Here is a 23,632-nt window from a genome sequence, read left to right as displayed (position 1 = left end):
GCCTGCGCATGTTGTGATGAAAGTGCCTGCGCCTGCGCATGTTGTGATGAAAGTGCCTGCGCCTGCGCATGTTGTGATGAAAGTGCCTGCGCCTGCGCATGTTGTGATGAAAGTGCCTGCGCCTGCGCATGTTGTGATGAAAGTGCCTGCGCCTGCGCATGTTGTGATGAAAGTGCCTGCGCCTGCGCATGTTGTGATGAAAGTGCCTGCGCCTGCGCATGTTGTGATGAAAGTGCCTGCGCCTGCGCATGTTGTGATGAAAGTGCCTGCGCCTGCGCATGTTGTGATGAAAGTGCCTGCGCCTGCGCATGTTGTGATGAAAGTGCCTGCGCCTGCGCATGTTGTGATGAAAGTGCCTGCGCCTGCGCATGTTGTGATGAAAGTGCCTGCGCCTGCGCATGTTGTGATGAAAGTGCCTGCGCCTGCGCATGTTGTGATGAAAGTGCCTGCGCCTGCGCATGTTGTGATGAAAGTGCCTGCGCCTGCGCATGTTGTGATGAAAGTGCCTGCGCCTGCGCATGTTGTGATGAAAGTGCCTGCGCCTGCGCATGTTGTGATGAAAGTGCCTGCGCCTGCGCATGTTGTGATGAAAGTGCCTGCGCCTGCGCATGTTGTGATGAAAGTGCCTGCGCCTGNAGTAACAGAGCTGGCAGTAACAGAGCTGGTAGTAACAGAGCTGGCAGTAACAGAGCTGGCAGTAACAGAGCTGGCAGTAACAGAGCTGGCAGTAACAGAGCTGGCAGTAACAGAGCTGGTAGTAACAGAGCTGGCAGTAACAGAGCTGGTAGTAACAGAGCTGGCTGTAACAGAGCTGGTAGTAACGCCTAGCTTGGTTCAAGACGCGAAGTGTGTCACGCGGGGCTGCGGGAGGCGTTCGCTGGACAGCAACTAAGCGTCATGGTCTAACAATTACTTATAGCGTTGCTCGATGAAACAGATTAATGATTATAAATGATTGTTGTTTATAGGTATTTCGAGTGCACGAATAAAGATATTTGGTTCATCGTAAGTAAATGTTTGACTTGTCAGAGCTCATCAATTGGTTCTTGCCAGCAATGGCAACAATTTCTTAAATATTTTCAGGACATTGATTTGTCAAGAAATATTCCGTATTAATGTGCTAGTATCATTTTTTACCTAACAGAAAATTAATAATCTACAATGTTGACAGAGTTGTCGCAAAGGAAAAGGTGCTGGTTGAAATAAGTCTCATCAACATTGTCTCACTTACCTACATGTTCGCTTATATAGTTCGTTTTAGCAACTTTGAAGAACTTGCAAACACTTGTGACATTTGCTTTGAACAAACATTAAACAATAACATATTTATTCAGTGATCCAGGAGTAATAAAACTGAAAGTTACATGCCTTTATTACCTAATGTTAACAAACAAAAAAAGTAGGTTACCTGCAGCAAAGCTATTCATGCTTTCAATGCAGCCCGAACATTGACCCTGGAAGGTTACATCACATCGGGATAACCCAACCACTCTCACTGCTGCTCCTTAGCAGGACGCTCCTAACCGCACTCCTACGCGCGCCTAGACCTTACCTCGCCCACCGCATCCTCTTACTGACCGCTGTACCTCTCACTGCATTGTTATCTCTTACTGAGATGCATTGTTATCTCTCACTGAGGTGCATTGTCATCTCTTACTGAGATGCATTGTTATCTCTTACTGAGATGCATTGTCATCTCTTACTGAGATGCATTGTCATCTCTAACTGAGATGCATTGTCATCTCCTACTGAGATGCGTTATCCCCTCTCACTGAGCTACATCTTTCACTCTCACTGACATTTATTCTCACCTCTCACTGACATTTATTATCCCCTCTCACTAAGATACATTCTTCACTCTCACTGACATTTAATCTCATCTCATACTGATATCCATTCTCACCTTTCACCTCTCACCGAGATTTATTCTCACCTCTTCAGGAAGATTCAGGAAGATCCACTTCAGGAAGATTCGATGGGAATTGTTAGCTGCAATTGTTTCTTTGAATTTCTGATCTGATAAGTGAACTAGTCAGTTCGACATTATTGAAGGCAAAATGATGCCCTTTATAAATAACTAGCAATATTCTATGTTCTACTATATTATTATTTTGTTTAATACAATAAATGAGTTAGTTTCACGTTCATGAATTTGCTTCTAAATTCACAATAATTTCTTTACATCCGGATACGGCATTTCACGCCTCAAGCTGTGCCCACTGGAAATTGAATTAATGATTGCGTGAAACTGAATTGAAATCATAAACAATATTTTTACGCGACACGACACGTTTGTATCTCAAAGTAACTCAAAGTAGTCATAATTAAAGTAACTGTTTATCGCATCTCTCTTAGCCAAAATTAAATAACTTTATGTTTCAAAAGGCACTTATTCACAACAATTAATTTTGCAATCTCAATTTCAACAATCATTGTAGTCTTGTTTCTTTTACATTATCAGATTTCAATACAAATTATTACGTTTTGGAAAATTTGAACCATCGTGGATTAGCGTGAAGGTTGCGCCACATGCAGGGCTTTAGTGTAGGCAGGACGAGCGAACTTTCGCTGTGTCGGTGGAAGAAAAAAATACGGTCATTTAACGATCCCACCCAGTGATGGAACAGGAAGTGAAGGATAGTGAAGAGATAGGATGCCATAACCTAACCCCACCCAGTGATGAGACAGGAAGTGAAGGATAGTGAAGAGATAGGATGCCATAACCTAACCCAACTCAGTGATGGAACTGGAAGTGAAAGATAGTGAAGAGATAGGATGCCATAACCCCACCCAGTGATCGAACAGGAAGTGAAGGATTGTGAAGAGAAAGGATGCCATACCCCCACCCGGGGCTGGAACAGGAAGTGAAGAATGGTGAAGAGGTAGAATGTAACCATAATGTTTGAATTTAACCATTTAATTCAACCATGGTAACCATAGCCTGGAGTATAACTCCGTCTCAGCGATCGCTAGCGGCAGTCTGTTATACGATGCAGTGAACGCTTGATAACGGCCTGGAAAGGGTGTAATTGTCAAGAGGGCGTTTGTTGTACGTGATGCGATGTTGTATTTGAATGCTTACGTCCTCGAAATGGTGCATTGGTGAAATGCGGGCAGGCGAAAAATATAATCAAATTGTACCAAAATTTAATTACACGAAAATTCGCTGGCCTGTCTTTTACTGATAAAACACTGAACTCTGAGCTTGGTAACTCTTTGAAAGTCTGGGTTTTAAATTTTACATTTATTATTAATTTTAAGTTTTAACTTTTTAAATGAAGCATCAAACGATGGATGAGATAACAACTAAGAAAAAAAATGAATTAAAAGTGAGCTCGCACGAAATACCCATAGAAAATTTTCTTAATTTGCCAAAATTTTACCTAATTGCGCGTTGCTCAACATTTTTTTGGCAAAACGTTGCGCTCGTGCTAAATGTTGAGTGACGATTTAGTGAATTAATGAAATCGTATAATGCGACAGCAACCGAACGTTACCCTCTACGTTTAATAGATGAAACTAAATTGCACTGAGGTTTATAAAAGGCGAATTCTACTAAACTTGACCGCGTAACATAACAATAACCACAATGATTGCATCAGAGCTCCTATTTAACGCAGCGTCACATAAGCCCATACGTCCTGGGGCCAAGAAAGCGCCAAAACCAGAAGCCGGACCGAGCCAAACCGGCACTAAACTGACGCAATGCCTGCAGGTAGCAGGAGCTACGCGTGAAAGTTATTTGATTTCATCGCATCGATGAATAATAATAATATAATAACATACTAATATTATAATACAAGAAAAATAATAATAAGTCATTTAATGAGTCCCATGAAGGAACACGAGTAACATTAGAATTCCTTCGAGCACGACAAAATTATATTTGGCATAAGTATGGTTGTGTTTTCGTGGGCTTTCATCTGCCTCTAATAATAAGAATTAAATGTGAGTAATACTCAGGCATATATGTAACAACGTATGCAAGTGGAAATTTCAGCGAGCATGACATGTATGTATGATATTCGATTTTTGTAATTTTATGTTCATTAAAACTTTTTTAATAACCTACAGATCGCTGAAAACTGCTAAAGTCACCCCCCAGTTATTATTTTAGCAAATAGCCAGGTTTTCCTGTAGAAGTCTTCAGCTTAATTGTGATGTCTTCATGACTATATTTTACGGCAAGTTAACCTAACTAAAGAATGATCAACGTATGTAGAAAGTATTTAAATTCATGAGATAACTTTCCTAATTCAAGTGACTTTCTATTATTCAATGCAAGCATGTAGAGCTGAAAACCCAACGCTGATTATGACGTGTACAACGGGCGGGATGAAGGGCGACGAGGGCGCTGATTATGACGTGTACAATGGGCGGGATGAGGGGGGCGACGAGGGCGCTGATTATGACGTGTACAACGGGCGGGATGAGGGGGGCGACGAGGGCGCTGATTATGACGTGTACAACGGGCGGGATGAGGGGGCGACGAGGGCGCTGATTATGACGTGTACAACGGGCGGAACTAGAGAGGAAATTTTTCTTCAGATACCTAAAGGAATCTAAAATAAATCTCCGTCAAGACATAATTAACCTTCGTATTTCTGGGCAAAAATTGAAGACGGTATACTTCAGTCGACTAAATACTTTCCTCGAGTAAAAAAAAATCAAAATTCACGATCCTGCGAAAATAGAAAACCAAATTATCACCAAAAAGGGTGGGAGTAAACCCTTAGGTCATAATCCTTTCGATGGAGCTGGTCAATATTTTCCCACACAAATTTTCGCGCACGCCAAATTCTTGCATCCAAAAAAGCTTCATACGGATGCAGAAAAAAGTGAGAAGTAAGGAACCCCAGAAATCACATCTGCGAGAAACCTGACACTCGATATGCGGAGCATAGGGCCTGGTTTCTCCATTGTATTATATCGACATGCTGTTTAATTCCACTATAAATAAGGAAGAGCCGAAAAAGTTTTCTAATCAAGAGTCCTAAAAAAATCTTATTCCAACGATTAAAATTATGATTCTTTATTATTCTAATGGAGACTGAGTTCATATCATGGATCACAAGATCGCTTTCAAGATACTCGTTATTTATAAATTTCATGGTCAACGATTATGCTTGTTGACTATCCTATTATCAACGGACAAGATTTGAACAGAAATATCACAGACTCTACCACCCTTAAGCGAGACCATGGCCCTGGTTTTTCTAAAGTGAATGAGTTCGCACATTATCAACATAATTCAGCTTTCACCTTTCCTGCAGTTATAATATGCTTTCATTCGCGGTCAAAGGTGCAGTGGAAGGCAAATCCACTGATTCGATTCTGTTAGTGGATTCTCAATTTTTCATAAGTAAATTCTCTCGACGGAATTACATTTGTTATTGCTGATGGGCCATTAAATTGATTCTTACGTAACTAACACCAGCAGAATTTTGTGTTTGTTTTTACATTTATTCCAACCAAAATTATCCTTCATCAGGCACAGGCTAAAATAATACGAATTAAGTTCTAAGTTATTTCGAGCGATTGCGATATGAATAAATATTACTAAATTATTTTAATTCGCTAACATTTTCTTAGCTGTCAGTCTCGTTGTAAAGATAATCCAAACCCTTTTTACAATACAGTTTACTACAACATATAAGTTTAGACTGTACAATGGGTGAACCGAATAAAAATTATTAAACAGCTCATGGTTGGTCTTGAAGATAATAAATTCAGCTATTATTAAGGAATTTTATAGTTTTGTAAGGAGATGGAAGCGGCAAGTTGTTTGTCGGTTCTAGGGTCGCCCGACCGCTTCTGGGTCGCGAAAGTAAAAGTGGGAGAAGTGCAAGGCGTTGACGAGCGAGCGCTCCCGGATCTGTAGGATTGGAAGCGAGCTTGTCTAGCTCCAGCGCGGAGAACTGGGCTCAGGGTGAGGTCGCTTGTAAGGTTCATGTGGACTAAAGGAACTTGGTGAGGAACCAGTGGTTGCTAGTGAGAAACTTATGGTTGTTAGTGAGGGAATAGTGACTCCTGGTGATGTGCTGGTGACTGTTGATGCTGTGTTAGTGAATGCTGGTGCTAGACTAGTTGGCTTTCCAAGAAAATTAAAATGCGCTTCAAGCCACTACTCGATGGGTACAGATAAAAATTCACATTTTTCAAATCAAATTGATAAAACCCATGGAAATTTATCCTTCAATATGCAACAATCTACCGCGAAATTTGCCCGCCAAAAGTATCGGAGAGTAAGTTTGCTCTGTTCCTACTAGCTTACAATGAAGTAAAGACATGAATGGATACGTTCAAGCACTTAAGCTATTAGCACGCTGATTGTTAAATGATTTTAATCTACTTTCCAACCACGTGCTTATATGTCGGTAACATTATTTTCATGATACGAATAGCAGTTCCGCGTCCACTTGATGTGTTGCTTCAACTTGCACATAAAGTTCCCCAAGCACTTCACTCTCTAGCGGTTACTTTCATCGCTCTTGAGCAACAGGTAGCGCTATTAAAGTGCCACTATCCCTGTGTTTATCCAAAATTTGCTAAATAAAACAGCACCCTGGACATCCCCATCAAACTTCCTTGTACCGAAATATTAATGTCAGGCTTTTATTTTATGTTTCCTGTAAATCAATAAATTTTTACGTGTAAAGCACTGACGTGGATGCTACTTTGTATACCGATGATCTCATAAAAGATATAACAGAAATCAGTTCGTATCAGTCAGGTATTGAAAAACTTTTATGTGCCATTAATTCCAGTCTGTCTGTCTAGCAGTCGAAGTTTTTGCGTGAACTGAAGATTTACGATGCATTGAGGCGAAGGATTAGACCTCTGACATTTCCTACACAAACATAAGATCTCTGCGGAATAGATTTACAGTATTTTCAGAATAGAAAGTAGATTTTACACAGAATCTGGCATTTATTGTATAGAATGGAATTTCACATTTGTAGAGTGGAAAGTGAATTTCGCAAAGAAACTCGGTATTTCTACAATAAAAAGTAAATTTCCATAACATTAGCGGAATTTTTAAAACATTTTACAGAGATTCACGGACTCACCGTAGCTTATGTTTGAAGTTTCTCTCTGCGTGGCTCGTGAATGAAGTGGTTCGGCTCAGCTATAGTATGCGCATTGTATCAGTGAATAAGTTTCTCGCAATGTCTTATGAATAAAGTGTCTCCTGGAGCTTTTGAGAGTCTCACTGGAGCTTCTGAATAAAGTGTCATACTGGAGCTTTTTGATGAAATGTTTTAATGAAGCTAATGAATGAGGTGTCTCGCTGTGGCTTATGAATGGAGTGTGTCACATATACTGCAGCTTATTCAATGACATATCTTATACTAGAGCTTATGTTTATGCAATGGCGGTCAGCATTGATGCATCCTCTTCTCTGAAGTAACAAGAAAAAATCTTTGCATTTCTCTTTGAAACTATATTTTAGTCCGGAACAAGAAGGCTCAATATAAAAAAAGTTTGATTTAGAGTTGTTTATGACTACCATTTTCAGCTAATATTGCCTTTGCTCTAAACTCAGACTTGAAGTATCTCGAGAATATTTATCGATAACAGCTCATAATATAACACATGCCTTTCTAACCAATGTCAGTGGTTAAAAAATAACATCAAGGCTATCGAAAACCAGAGACATGCAGAACCCCTGCAGATGCGGATCCACACTCTACATTACCATTAATTCCCACAAGTTTTCTAAATGAAACACATTTCCGGTGCGTTGTTGCACAGATTACGACAAAAAACGCTGAAAAAAGTGGATGTACTTGAGAAGGCCAGAAGTTCGGGCATGCGTTGGCGACCGTCCGACAATTTGTGCAGTTCGCCATGCGGGTCGGTGGCGTCCGACAATGAGTGAACGGATGTAATATATGTGGCGGATCAGGGATACGATGGTTCAAGAATGTGATCTTAATGCATGACTTGTTGTTGGAAAATATTTTGTCTGCCATATCCGAAAAATTTTGTCTGCCATTGTCGGATTTTGTTGCATATAATTTTCATCAACAACTGTTGCTAATTAACGTTAGGAGCATAGGGTTCTTAGAAGGTTTTATTTCTTTTTCGAAAATGTATTTTTTTTGCTCAGAAAACGCTTGCATAGACTATTATTTAACAAAAAATTTTGAAGGTACTGTTATTACGAATTATACAACATTAACAAAAGGCTATTCGTGCACACAAGATATCGAAGACGCTGTTATTACGAACGACACTATTCGTTATAGTTAACAACAGACTGCTAGAGAATGCCTCTTGACCGAAGAACGGTAAAGCAAATGTTGGAATGCAAATATACCTGTTTTAGTAATATATTTCGAATTAATTAGCTAACATCTGATTAACGAACGGATAAGAGAACTAACACATCTGTAGGTCGCTCAAAACATCCCCAGCTTTCCATTCATAATTGGAAATACCGTCTGCTTCTCGCCATTGCTCTCTGGCATAAAAAGAAGAATTTGTCAAGTGGAAAATCACTGTCTTTAATATTTTGCTCGGCACGACACGCAATTCGCTCGCCGTGCTACACGTAGAAGACTTTCCCCATACATACTGCCATGACTACGCCGTAATGCCATGGCTACGCCGTAATGCCATGACTACGCCGTAATGCCATGACTACGCCGTAATGCCATGACTACGCCATAATGCCATGACTACGCCGTAATGCCATGACTACGCCGTAATGCCATGACTACGCCGTAATTCTTCAACAATTCTCGTGCGGATTTTCTCACCGAATGCTTCGTATTGATCACCCACACGTGACCTGCACTTTTGCTTGCAGCGAGCAGGAGCTGCTGTCTCATGACAGGCTTTCTTAGATAGGAGGGAACAAGATAAGTCTTCACGAACAATTTTCTTTAAGGCACAAAGAACACTAACAAGATAAAAGCAAATACACGAAATTTTTGAACTCACGTTTCCTTTTTTTTAGGTGTGAAAGATATTAATGAAAATAAATTCAATTATATTTGAAGGTGTTTCTGAAAAGTATTGAACTAATATTTATCTTTCATTATTTCCAAAGGTAAAATAGTTTTTCCTTCGTACCGCTTTGTATAGGAAAGCATTTAAATGGATTGAAGATGTATCAAGGATACAAAAAAACAGCGAAAAGAAAACATGTAAAGACAAATATTAGCCTGCGCACCCTGAACGCAGCACGCAGGCCGCCCTGCCTGCGCTGCAGGACAGCTTGCACAATCCTGCGTTGGCGACTTTCACAGTTTCACGCGTATATTCAATGAAAGCAACAGAATTAATTTTCTACGCAAATGCAGCTAATATCAGAATATTCACTACATGACTCGAAAACAGTCAAATTAACGAAGTATAAAAAGACTACAGTATATTCTCAGTTTAGAAAATTAAAATGCATTGAGTACATACCCCCCATGATTATCTTCTGATTCGTTTTCTATTTACACACGGAACTCTAGATACTGCGTTCGGTGGGGTAAGTTTTCTCCTAAGCACGCGGTTTTTTACCCCCTGAGTTTAATGATTCTTTAGCCTTAAGCAAATAAGACGAAGGCCGCGGCCGCAACATGTCGGTCTCCGGCATCGCACTGCAAGACTTTCTAATCGAAAAAACTTACCCGGCGTCCAGTAAACCGATGCCCTAGCACGCAATAATCGTTATTATTTGCTCATGAAAAGAATTCTTTATATTATTGTAACAGTGCGATGAGAATAAAAAAATATGAGAAACAAGCTGTGCTTTCAGTTTCCCATATAGCGCGTTCAATGACATTTGGACACGGTCTGGCGCTTTAATTTGATGGAGGTCGCTTTAATATGAAAATAATTCCTGAGAATCAAAATTTACAGCAGTTTCCGGTGAAATCTGTAGAGATAACAGAAGCTCTAAGTTTCATCAGAACATGGCTTCAACTGGTAGCTTTTCTTCATCTGAACAGTTGCTATTTCAGTTGTAAAATGTTGAGGCAGACGAAAAAAATTATTTGCATCTGGTGAAAAAAGTATTAAAAATGGATAGGATCTCTACGTTTCTAACTTATCCAATTTAAAACGAACAGAACTTCATAAAAATGGATATTGAATAGGTAAAAATTTCTGTTGTAAATGGTTTCTTGTTACTGAGCTTTCATGGAAATTTTACGCAAAGTTAAAGATGTTCACCGAATTGGGGCCTTAATGTCGAGGACACCCTCATTCCAAGCCTTTCTTTCAACTTTGCCCTAATTTGAAAAGAACCTCAAACTTCCATATATATTACATAGAAATGATAGAAATTCAATTCTAACAAACGCATACTCAACAGAAACTCCATTCTGTCGATCTAAAATTCGGAATTATACTCAGTGAACACAACTGTTTGTCATATAACACGAGTAATTGATAACTTTACCAGATCGACAGGTTAATTTAAAAAATCTTGAACTTAATGGTGCTCATTAAAAGCATTTGAATGCAATACTGTTCATGTACACTGCCGGAGACAATGTAAGATCGGATGACCGTCAATAAATTGTTCCTTGATTTTTTTAAGCTCGAATTAACCCATCATTTCAATACATGCTTGTTCATGTATTGTAGCCACCAATTTGAACACAGTGTTAAAGGCCATGGATGGACCAACACTCTGATATTACAATCGTTCTGGCTGCTCTATTCTGTAGCAAAGTTCATTCATCATAGAAAATTAAAAACAAACGAAAATCTATAAAAGGACACACGTGCGCATAAATCAAGATAGAGAAAGGCAAAGTAAAAGGCAAAAGAACTTTTACTCGTGAAAGGAAGGAGAGTGAGCAATGATGAGGGCCGGTGGTCTGCCATTGGGAAAGGACCACAAAAAGTGGTCCATGCGGCCTGCAGTGAACTGCCCTGAACCGCGGCGTGCTGGAGGAAGCTGGAGCTGTACTATTAAAAATTGTAACACGTTTGTAACCTCCGCAACCAATCACTGACGGTTTTTCAAGATGAACCCACCAGTCACAGACGAGAAATTGATAGCTACGTGTACTTATGAAGCTACTTGTACTTAAGAAGTTTTGATAGTACGCTGCTGGGCTCCACACTGGTCTAAACTTTGTATCTAAGAATTGTACCTGCCGTCCGCAGGAGCAGCAAATATGGTTTTAAATTTTGATTCTCTAAGTTAAATGTGTTATTACGACTTCAAGAAAGAGAACAACGAAGGATTAAAGACAATGAAAAATTATCAAAACAGGACAAGAGTATTGACAATAAAAGTACATTGGCAGTGCAGGAGTATAGACAATGAACAAGCATTGTGACAATGAAAGAGTACAGACAATTAGAGTATTTAATTAGAAAAAATTATAATTCTTTTTAGTAGAGAGCAATTAATCCCTATGAATGACCAAGAATTGTTCCTTAGTTTTTAAAAATCTCTGTTGCAGTAATTGAAAGAAACACACGAAATAAAATAAAAATATGTGAATGTAAATTTATTTTAACATATGTGATATTCAAGATCTCAAAAAATGTAATGATGGGAATTTTAGTTGTTATTTTATCTCTAATTATAATTCAACGCTCCTTCATGATAGTCTACATTTCAATTTAATTTCATTATTTACTCGTAAATGTAATATGGCGCCCGTTATAAATTCTAGTTTCCATCTATCTATATATTTATCAAGATCTTCCGCTCGCTGTGTGTTCTTTGATTGCTACAATTTTTAATAATTTTTAAGAATACGTAAAAATTTGTTCTGCTTGCATTCCAGCAGCCATTTGCTTGCATTCCAACATCCATTTAATTGCATTCCAAAGCCCATTTGATTGCATTCCAACACCCATTTGCCAGCATTCCAACACCCATTTGCCAGCATTCTTACACCCATTTGCCTGCATTCTTACACCCATTTGCCTGCATTTCAACACCCATTTGCCAGCATTCTTACACCCATTTGCCTGCATTCCAACACCCATTTGCCTGCATTCCAACACCCATTTGCCTTCATTCCAACACCCATTTGCCTGCATTCTAACACACATTTGCCTTCATTCCAACACCCATTTACCTTCATTCCAACACCCATTTGCCTGCATTCTAACACACATTTGTCTGTATTCTAACACCTATTTACCTTCATTCCAACTCCCATTTGCTTGCATTCTAACACACATTTGTCTGTATTCCAACTCCCATTTGCCTGCATTCCAACACTCATATGCTTCTTCTCAACGCTTTTTTGTATGCCTATAGGGCTTAGTTATAGAATATAGACTAATAAAGAAAAAGACGAATAAAAACGTAACGCTGAAACATATGTTACGGGAAACCCAATCTACCATAACAAAAGATAAAACTCTTCAGTTTTCTGAAATAATTCACAGGCGGAGTCAAAAGGCAGACCAAATAAGTTTGTTGGTGGATGACGAGTTGACATGGTGATGAAAGGGCTTGTCGAAAAATCGGTGATTAAAAATAAAGATTACCATTTAGAAAGGATAGTAAGTACCTTTTCCTTTCACTCCAAATGTAACGAGGCTTGTGTATCCTTGTAAGGAATAAGTAGTTCAGTTGCTGAGTAAAATGATGCGTAAGATGCGAGGGAGAGCGTGTAGCGACATTGTACGGCCGAGCTCGGCTCATCAGCAGTCCAAGCATTCTTCTCCGTACTCATCAAAATGCGACTTTCTTGCAGCAAGTTTGTTGTATGAAAGGTTATAGAGGCCGGAGGAATGTGACATAGATGCGTAATTGTGCACAAATGTTGCACAACTAATCCAGAGTTGATTGTCAGTTGAGATGGTATATGGCGGTGGTGGCCAATCCATATTGCCTGAGAACCGCACTTGGAACTACATACAAACGACAGCGTGAGGGAAAATTGAGAGAGCAGCGTGAGGGAACACTGAGAGAGCAGCGTTAGGGAACACTGAGAGAGCAGCGTGAAGGAACACTGAGAGAGCAGCGTGAGGGAACACTGAGAGAGCAGCGTGAGGAACATTGAGAGAGCAGCGAGAGGGAACACTGAGAGAGCAGCGTGAGGGAACACTGAGAGAGCAGCGTGAGGGAACACTGAGAGAGCAGCGTGAGGGAACATTGAGAGAGCATCGTGAGGGAACACTGAGAGAGCAGCGTGAGGGAACATTGAGAGAGCAGCGTGAAGGAACATTGAGAGAGCAGCGTGAGGGAACACTGAGAGAACAGCGTGAGGGAACACTGACAGAGCAGAGTGAGGGAACACTGAGATAGCCTTATTAGAGGCAGCGTGAGGCCTCATTAGAGGACACTGAGACACTATATGACAATATCATTGCTGGTAGCGGGTAATTATTCACTTTTGTTCAAAGCCCTCGTTATTTTAAGCGAACCTTAGAGTTGTGGTAAAATTTTATCCTGACTTCGGACTAAGAATAGGGCAATGGAACGCGCGCTTTTAGATGAGAAACTGGAAGGCAACCTAATAATTTTTCATGTTGCCTTGACAGTTCCGCTGCTTGTGAACAAACTTGCTCACTGCTTCATCCTTACTTTCATGTGAGACAAAAAATGTAGGAAAAGGAAGAAGACGTTTACTTGATGTGTAATACCTTTCACATCATCACGTTAATAACCGGGATGGGTACGCTTACAGGCTTACTATATATGATATCTACCTCTTGTCCCACTGGGGAATTAGTGATGTCATTACGCCAAGAATATTGCAACTTCCGTAAACCAGACAATTAATCTTAAACAACATTCTTATCATTTAACCTTAATTAACAGACAATTATCCTTTATTAACATTCTTATCCATTTCAACTAATACTTCCTATGTGCACCTAGCCTTTATAGTGAAATATTTGAATGATGAGGACCAACTTGGAATGTTCAACTAAGGACGATGTGACTGATTGATGTGACATTTAAGTTCAGAACGAGCTTATTACTCAGTTTTAATTAAGCAAATTGTTTAATTTTAAACCCTTAAAATGTTATGAAATCCATATTCAGTACTCACGCCGCCTCATGGTCTGCTCGCCTAATTTACCAACACGCTCGGCACAGCTCTGAGCTGAATGCTTACTTCAGCTACAATACGAATTGCAAACCATAGATTTTTCATTAAATGCGTCTAAAATGAGCGAAAGATACACTGAACTATATAATAGTGAGTCCGTCAATAAGGCTGATATATATTACGCAACCATTAAACTCATATACAACATCATGCCTGTTATACGCATTGCGCAACTCTAAACTCTACACGTGCCAAGAATGCTATACGTGCTACGCAGGTCTAAATTTTACACGTGCAATGAATACTATACGTGCTACGCAGCTCCTAACTCTACACGTGCCATGAATGCTATACGTTAGATACGTGTTGGGCAGCCCGTAACTTCACACGTATCCGATGTTACGTGATGCACAACCCTAATCTCCAAGCGTACTGCGTGGCCACAATGCGGATGTCGTTGCGCCACGCACGACGCATGACTCATGGATAATGCACGAGATGAGTGGGAACTGTCGCAGCGGTCGGGCATGAGTGAGAGTGAAAGCGTGAAAGTGAACGATGAATTTTAACGTCAATAAGATTGCCTTTAAAATATCTATTCACGCTCTTCTCTAGGCGAAGCACGAGTCGCGCGTGGCTGAACACAATTGAATGTTCGTAATATTTTGCGTGAGTACTGCGCTTTCTCCAGTTACATCGAGGATCGATCAATTCCTTGATTCTATGGCAACGCAAATTTGCCCGCAAAAAGTCCTGGGTATGATCCAACTTGACTGCCTGGAAATATGATTAATTAACTTGAGTAAGTTGCAAGCTGCTTCTCCAACACAGTGCAACAAGCTATACATTTGTGCGAAGTTTAATTTCACGGGCCTGTAACTGAGAAATTTTTTATCTGTCCACGCGCAGATTTGGACAAGCCCACCTTCCGCGAACTTACTGGCAACGTGTTACTAACTTACAAGTAATTGCATTCGTATGTACTCAAGATTCGATAGAAAGTTTCTCAAATGATTATTCTAGTTTTAACCGTCGACGCGGTTCACTGACTATAGAGGCACGGCTTCTAAGTGGTCCCGAGTTTGTCTTCCCCTATACTGTACATCAGGAGGCAATCGAGTTTGTTTCCCTTGGACGAGGTAGTCTAGTTTTTTTCCACTACACGTATAATTTCCTAGTTTATTTTCAACTCAAGGAAGCCCTCAGGTTGTTTTCCCCTCAAGTACTCAAATCGGTTCCCATTCAGTGAGACATTCGAATGTTTTTCCTCGACGAAGGGATGTAGTTATTCTGTTAGCGCCGAGATTTTCCAATTGGCTTCACGCTCTCGTGCAAGCGCCTTATCGCTACAAGCTGCCGCAACGTATCTGTGACGTGGTCTGAAGAAAGAGATACTTTGGTATGTTGTATTTTGCAGCAACCTTTCTTTTGTTCCTGAGAAGCGGAGACTAGAAAATATTGGTGGATAAGAGAGATTTATTGATCATTATAGAATGCTGAGATCGGAAGCAGGAATTTTCGTTTCAGATAATATTTGTTTTTAATAATAACACATATTGTTTTTATTTCCAAAAATGATGAATATTTATGTCGTTTATTATCTTCATGTTTGGTTAGTTAAGACGCTGGTAGAATAGTTGAGAATATAATGTAAATATTAACATCGCATAGTACAATGTAGAATGTTCGAAACTAGTGTAGTGAACTATTAATTTTTTATCGTTCAATAATTAAAGAGGTCCCTTAAGAATTAATCAAGAACTAATGCTTGACCATTGCTGATAAGCTGTCAATTTTTAATTGCATTACACTAGATAGACGCCATTCAGCATTTCCGAACTATTAGGTAATTAGAAGAAACTGTAGCATCATGAACACTATAGTCTACAAAGTTAGTTCGTACTATTTATTAATTGCATAGATTTCCAGTTACAAGGCACAACAGCTATAAAGAACCGGTATTTTTGGTAAAAAATATGTGCCGACTTGGTTTTGGTGTCGGCTTCAAGCCGACTTGGTTAAATCACTTTGAAGTAGACATGGTTTATTTACCTTGAAGTAGACTTGGCTTATTCACCTTGAAGTAGACTTGATTTGTTCACATTGAAGCAGATTTGGTTTATTCACCTAGAAGTAGACTTGGTTTATTCACCACGAAATCATTGAGCTGTTGGCGGCAAATAGCGAAGCCGGATTCAAAGCGGGATCGCTCTGCATCGAGCGTTGCAGTTACCGAAAAATAAGATCCCAGCATATTCATTTAACGGTCAATTGAATCCTAGCACACTCAATTTAACGGCCAATTGAATGATGAATCCCAGCTCACTCAGCCTAACGGTCAATTTGAATTTACGATTAAAATATCAACAAGAATATTGATCATCGCAAAGGTTTTGCCGCTATTGCATAATCACGATAATATTCCTCGTAGCTTCACGTTTCTATTGCAAAAAATAACTTTCAATCTTCACGGAAATGCCTCAAGATTAAGTAGAGGCTCTGGGCGAGTTGTGATTAAGGTTTTAACGCCAGCCTGCTTCCCGACACTATAATATGGCATATAAGGCATGATTCTCTTATTGCACCATGCATCTAACTTATACACGTAGAGTAGAGAATATTTTATAATAATAAAATTATGAGGCCCTGGCAATCTAGATTGGCCCAGACAACTGACCTACGTAGTTAGTAACTGCGGAATACAATATACGAAAGAGACAAACGAAATATTATTTCAACGGCGTACGAAATAAAATTCTTTGTCAGTAGCTAAAATGTAAAAAATCCTCCTGCAAAACATTCAGCCCGACATGAATTGATGTCTCAAAAAAAGACGTAATATGAGAATATGAAAAAGGAGCGCAACTTCGGTTCATTTTTTAGGGAAGTTTCCATTTTTTTAAGTAATAGAAACGATATTTTAAAACTGCACCGCTTTCAATTTTTAATCATAAATGGGTAACCAAATGTCGTACCATTCACCCCAGGAAACAGACGCTGAAAGCAAGAAGCACTTTTTTCTAATGAACCTCATTCTACAGAAAGTAAAAGGCTGGGCAAGCTTGTGAGTTGTTGGAGCGAGAGGAGTCCACTTTCTCCGTAGGATCAGACGACTGAGGGCGCTGTTGACCCTTTGCATCCAAGCGGCAGAACGGAAACAAGACTTTTTTACCTTCATAATCCTTTGTAACGAGTTAATGGAGTTCTGAAGTGAGATGTCACAAAAGCAATCCGTACGCGTGGATTATTAAGTGTTTATCTAAATTTTCAATGCCTACATAAATTCATTTTAAAGGTAATACAAAAACATAATGCCAAGCGAAAGCTATCAACAAGTGGAATATTGGAGCCAGAAACCCTCGACCAACATTACTCGGCACGAGTGACCATTACTCAGCATAAGTTGCCATTACTCAGCAGTCAGCACTAGTTGCCACCACTCAGCACTAGTTGCCACCACTCAGCACTAGTTGCCACCACTCAGCACGAGTTGTCATCACTCAGCACGAGTTGCCACCACTCAGCACAAGTTGCCACCACTCAGCACGAGTTGCCACCACTCAGCACGAGTTGCCACCACTCAGCACGAGTTGTCACCACTCAGCACGAGTTGCCATCACTCAGCAATAGTAGCCACCACTCAGCACTAGTTGACACCACTCAGCACTAGTTGCCACCATCCACTCAGCACGTGTTGCCACCACTCAGCACGACTTGCCACCACTTAGCACGCTCAAATAACTCAGCCGTACTCAAACAAGCCAGTATATTCTGATCTTTAGGCATACCCAGCCGGGGAGTATCAAATAAGATAAGGTAAAACGGTATATGAGGTATAATTGGTAGTCAGCCAGCTTAGGGGTGTGTATCCATTACAAGGTGAGGCTCCATCCTATTCAGCATCCGCCTCAAGATCAACTAGAGGTGCAGTCGAAGGCTCGTTTAGCGGGGACCAATTCAGAGTGAAAGAATTCTGTATATGTATGACATTCATCGTTCATATATTTTTCAGCCTTGTATAGAATCTTATTTGAAAATACAGATCTGCTTCATCGCATGATATTTCCTTTATATTATAAATCGTTATCGTTAAAATCTGAGTACTGGTCACAATTTTTGCCTATTTGATCTCTACCTTAACAATATACATGTATACTCTCATGAATTCTTAATACATTTCTCAATTTAATTATGTTCAGCAGAGAAATTTTAATACGACTAACAACTTGTCGCGTCTCAGTTTTATACACAAGTTTGATCATGCATTGTATGAGCGCGTCTTGATATATGGTGTAGGTGTCCTTCATCACGGCCGCTCGTCTTCAGAGGCCGCTCGTCTTCATCCGCCAGGAAAAATGGACGTCATCACGAACGCCCACTTTTTAAAATAAAAGACCTGCATCGGCCAGAAAACACGGCCGCCTTCATGGAAATTAACACTGATCTGATGATCAAACACGCACTTTAATCTTGACCGCTGTGCCTCACCCGCACTTAAATCATCACCGCTTGCTCTTCAATCAATACTTCGATATGCCTCAACGTTACCATAATAAAATGATGTTACGCATGAGTAAAGATAAGAATTAAAGACTTCTCCTTCATAAGTTAGACTGCAGTTTAGTTACGACCGAGAAAATAACTTATTGATCATTTCTTTACTTATCTTTAAGTCACCGCAATTAAGGAATGAGATCTCGTATGACAAAATAATTTAAATGTATTTTGTACGAAGTCACTGACACGAATGCGGTCACTGAATATAGGAAAAGTGGCGGATAATTTGGTATGAAACTTTTCGATGTCAGCGACCGTGGAATTTTGAACTGCAGAGAGACACAACCACTCCGATCATTGGCTGCGGGCCATTGTCCGCTCTGATCATTGGCTGCGAACCATTGTCCGCTCCGATTATTGGCTGCGGGCCATTGTCCGCTCCGATCATTGACTGCGGGCCATTGTCCGCTCCGATTATTGGCTGCGGGACATTGTCCACTCCGATCATTGACTGCGGGCCATTGTCCGCTCCGATCATTGACTGCGGGCCATTGTCCGCTCCGATCATTGACTGCGGGCCATTGTCTGCTCCGATCAGTGGCATCCCATAATTACGTTAGCTTGTTCATAAGCTACTTCAGACCCTTTCACATGCATTACGAACGAGTTCTCTTTTATTTAAATTTAATTTGGGTTCCGGTGAATTATCAGCCCTTGGACGGAACGAGTCCATGCAATGATGCGGATCGTTCAGCTTTCACGCGTCGTTCCGGACACGCTTGCCGACATACCCTATGTATTTCTGAGGACGGTGCTGACGTGACAGCTGCAATACTCGCCCCTGACGGTGCTGACGTGACAGCTGCAATACTCGCCCCTGGCGGTGCTGACGTGACAGCTGCAATGGCAGCTGCATTACTCGCCCCTGGCGGTGCTGACGTGACAGCTGCATTACCCGCCCCTGGCGGTGCTGACGTGGCAGCTGCATTACTCGCCCCTGACGGTGCTGACGTGGCAGCTGCATTACTCGCCCCTGACGGTGCTGACGTGACAGCAGCATTACCCGCCCCTGGCGGTGCTGACGTGACAGCTGCAATACTCGCCCCTGGCGGTGCTGACGTGGCAGCTGCATTCGGAAGGTTCGCGCCTTCATTCGACGTCACTCGCGTCTTCCTAAAGGAACTTACTAACTTGGTTAAGATAAATTAAACGAAACAAAATGGCCAGGTTGTGAAGGTATAATTGTGAAAACGATGCGCAGCTCGAGAAAATTAGAAGCCTTTAAACTGTTGATATCGCAAAAAAATTAGTTGAATGCTTGATGTGAAGAACTTTGTAGGTCGTTGGCAGAGTCATCGGTCAAACCTGGCAAATTATAAAAAAGTTTTTGGTCTCTGAGAATGAGCCAACTGCATACACCCCATTAGCTCAATAAAAATTCTCAGACCGACTCGTGTTATGAATAATTCATATAAATACTGCTTGAAGAGCAGCATTAAATTGTGTAGTCTAGAAACCTTTATTTTACGTGTTCAAGATATTAGAACCCTGTTATTCAGGTGAGCATCAGAAATCAATGACGTCTTCGACCAGGAAGAAAAACTACAGCCAACCACGGACATTTTTCAGGACGGCATGACTCGGCAGAAATTATTTTATTTCTGTGCCTAGAGACAAACTGCTTTCCAACCAACACTTGGAGGCTACCGGGACTCAAACACAGATAGTGATGTTATTTTTTGCAGTTCACACTTGATGTTACTGGTGTATTCTTCTACCATTTGAGAGCGCCCGAAGAATACTGTTGACAAAATAATGTGCAAACTGCCATCGGCTGTCGGTGCACCGCATGATGACAGCATATACTTTATTCTACATAACTCAGAAAACGCAACAAAATTGGAATGAAGGAAATCGCTTTCTATAAACTACAGTTTGAACATGAGATTAAGTTTCTTCCAGTGTAATAATTATCTTGCATTATCATTAACATAATTACTTGATAAAAGACAGTTGCAAATTCGAATACAATTCATAATACAGTTGTTTTACATAACTTTCTATATTGGGATGAATAGATACTGGATTTTTCTTCACTGCCGTAAGATAACGTGGCAAGAAATGCAGCGTGCGCATGAAGCAATAAGACTGCAGCATCGGTGCGTGCATTTTGTGTGGCCCAGCGTATACGGTGGATGACCGGGGAGGATTCAGACCTAATATTCTTTAAATCTATTGCAAGATCCCATCAAACGAAGACAGAGATCTCGACAACAATGTTCAAATCTTTCTCAACAGCGTCTGAGTAATAATTGTGGTTAAATTATAGCTTTAAAATACATTTATTTACAAAATTACTAATCATGTTTAACACTTTTTCTACGTCGGCGTTATCTAGAAACGCTGACGCGGAACTTGGTCTTCGCTCGACGTCTTCTTGGACTTCTTTTCAAGCGGCCTAATAAAAGAAGATGTCAAGTTTTTTAATGGAAGAGAAAGACAACTTTCCAAGATAGATGCCCTCCTGGCAAACGCGAACGGTGCTTCCTCGCCACTATATACGCCTGCAGCGTAGAACTCCAACTGAGCGCCGACACTGAGAACTGTGCGTATTCCCACTACGGACAACGACAATGCAATTCCCTTTGTCAGTATCACTCACAAAAAATATAACTCAGTACTCACTGCAGTGAATGACAGAGAGCGCATTTTCTCGTCGACGAAAACTTGAGGTCACGGACAGACAGACAGACAGACATGGCGAGCACAATAGTGCATTTTTTCCATAAATGAGAAAATGCGCTAAAAAGGAGTGAGACTTTTTCCTAAAAGCGATGCACTTTTTGCCTTTGGCTGGGTTATCCTGACCCACTTTGGCCCAGTAAAAGGTGTATCAGTGCTACTTCCTTTCTCTGATCTAGTTGTGGGTAAGAAAGTGCGTAATTATTTACACAAGTGTGAGTGTATCTTGCTTGTCGAAGTTTACGATCATTTGTACGCTTTGGAGCGCATAATTTATGATCCTTCGATTCCTGATGAGGCAAATGCCGAACAAAACTTTCCATGTAGAAGTGTTTTCTTTAAAGACAATATCCCGATAATGGTACATGTCAAAATGTTGCATCTTTTCCAGTTACTCGTGCTTGTCATCCTAACGAGAAAAAATCGTATTATAATAACAATTTTCTGCCTTCAAAGTCGTTTATGGGAAATCTTTCACGTGTGAGACCACCCAGAAAATCAACTTTTTTTTCTTCAGCTTTTCGATGAAATAATTTGCCGGACTTTCATGCGCATAGGAAAGTCCGCGCCAAGTTCATCACCCATCTGTTGGTGCAGTCACTGCACCGTAACAATGAGTGAGCACCATCATGCTGCTGGGCTTTCTTAAGAACAAAAGACTGGTCAGAACAACGTTATGGAAGTCATTCCTCATTAACAATGCCCGATTAAATATGATACAAGGGGGTATATATTTTAATCGCTGCAATCATGATAACTATTTCAAACGTTTTTTAAAGTAAAATTCTATCGGTGCATTTGAGAGCTTATTGGTTCTCACATTTGATGGCAACGAATTCGTTTAGCACTGGAAAGATTTTCGTTACGGGTAGAGAGTTTCAAAAACGATTTAAATAAACGTCTAATCGAGAGACTTAACTAGGAGAAACTGGGTGGTAGCGCAGGGGCATTAGAACTGCTTTTGTGCATGTGCTGCGGCATCGCTATGTTCCAGCGCCTGAAACTGCCACTTAATTTCCTAATCCCTCGAGGCGATGGCAATTGGGCTTGTGTTCGCGGCTTTCCCCGCTATACGAGAACACTGATCTATAGATGACATCAAAATCTGTCACGGAACCTGGGAAATATTTTCTCTGAGTCCGGATGCAATTTCTTTCTCCTCTGAACTCAGTTTGACAGCACACGAATACTACATCATTTAAACGTGGCACAGGCGACCAGAATTCGACCGATTATGGGAAAATAACTTATGTTATAAATCGAGATGCCAGAGCTAATCGTTAATGTCACGTAATTAACGCAAGCATCAATAAGTGTAGCGAAACTTGTTCTTAGGGAACGAAAATGTCTAACATCGTGCAAGCAACTGCATGCCACAATCATTTATTATGGCGTGACAAGAAGTGTGCCACAATTGTCCACAATTAATGGCGTCACAAAAAATCTTGTCTTGCCATCGTCCGCTATGGCGTCTCATTCATAAAAGCGGCTATGGTGTCAACCGAGAAAGCATGATAAACTTCAAAAAGTCCACGAAAAAAAACATCAACTCATCAAAATTTACATGGGAATCGAATATGAATTTAAGAATAACATTTTCATTTCCAGCGGTTTTTCTCATCTTTTAATTGGTGTTGACTTTAATGACCTCTAAAGTATCCCATTCGAACCTCATCCCCATAGCAACGACTGACTTACACCAGGGGCGTCCCTAGCAACGACGGCACTTGTTTCCATCTTCTCTTGGCCGTGGCTTGTTCCTACAGGCAGACTTGAATCGTAAGTTCATTTAAACTTACCCTGCAGTGACTTCTCAAAGTCCTGGTAATATCAATATGCAACATGTGAAAAATACCGGTCAGATTGGTATTTCTAGAGCGAAAAAAAAAAGATAAAAATTACCTGTGCATACCTGAAGCATAGCCAGTACAATAAAAACAGTATTTTCAAACACAATTGAATGAATATATGCGTAACAAAGAAATTCTGCAAAAATAACCCAATATGTGACGTGAAATAATAAATATCGTAAAAAAAGATGTTCATTGTCTCTTCACAACCAAGCCATTAAAATGCAATGAGGAGTGCAGCTGTGACTGCTCAGTGCACAGCTGCCACGACCCGACGGTATGGGAGATATGTTGACGCTCCTGCCTCAACATACCGCATGGCGCTCTCAACATACCGCATGGAGCTCTCAACATACCGCATGGAGCTCTCAACATACCGCATGGCGCTCTCAACATACCGCATGGAGCTCTCAACACACCGCATGGAGCTCTCAACATACCGCATGGAGCTCTCAACACACCGCATAGAGCTCTCAACACACCGCATGGAGCTCTCAACATACCGCATGGAGCTCTCAACATACCGCATGGAGCTCTCAACACACCGCATGGAGCTCTCAACAT

General features: G+C 40.6%; 1 protein-coding gene across 1 annotated transcript; it reads left to right on the top strand.

The window, feature by feature from the left end:
* The first annotated feature begins 4,335 nt into the window (after positions 1–4,335).
* Positions 4,336–19,685, top strand: LOC108682525 (mRNA decay activator protein ZFP36L3-like). Its single transcript, XM_018171702.1, has 2 exons — positions 4,336–4,510; positions 19,303–19,685. Exons 1-2 carry the CDS (start codon positions 4,336–4,338, stop codon positions 19,683–19,685), a joined length of 558 nt encoding a protein of 185 aa, XP_018027191.1.
* The last annotated feature ends 3,947 nt before the right edge of the window (positions 19,686–23,632 follow it).

Source organism: Hyalella azteca, unplaced genomic scaffold (assembly GCF_000764305.2).
Source record: "Hyalella azteca isolate HAZT.00-mixed unplaced genomic scaffold, Hazt_2.0.2 contig10516, whole genome shotgun sequence".
Classification (NCBI taxonomy): Eukaryota; Metazoa; Arthropoda; class Malacostraca; order Amphipoda; family Hyalellidae; genus Hyalella; species Hyalella azteca.
This window is presented reverse-complemented; position numbering and strand designations above follow the sequence as displayed.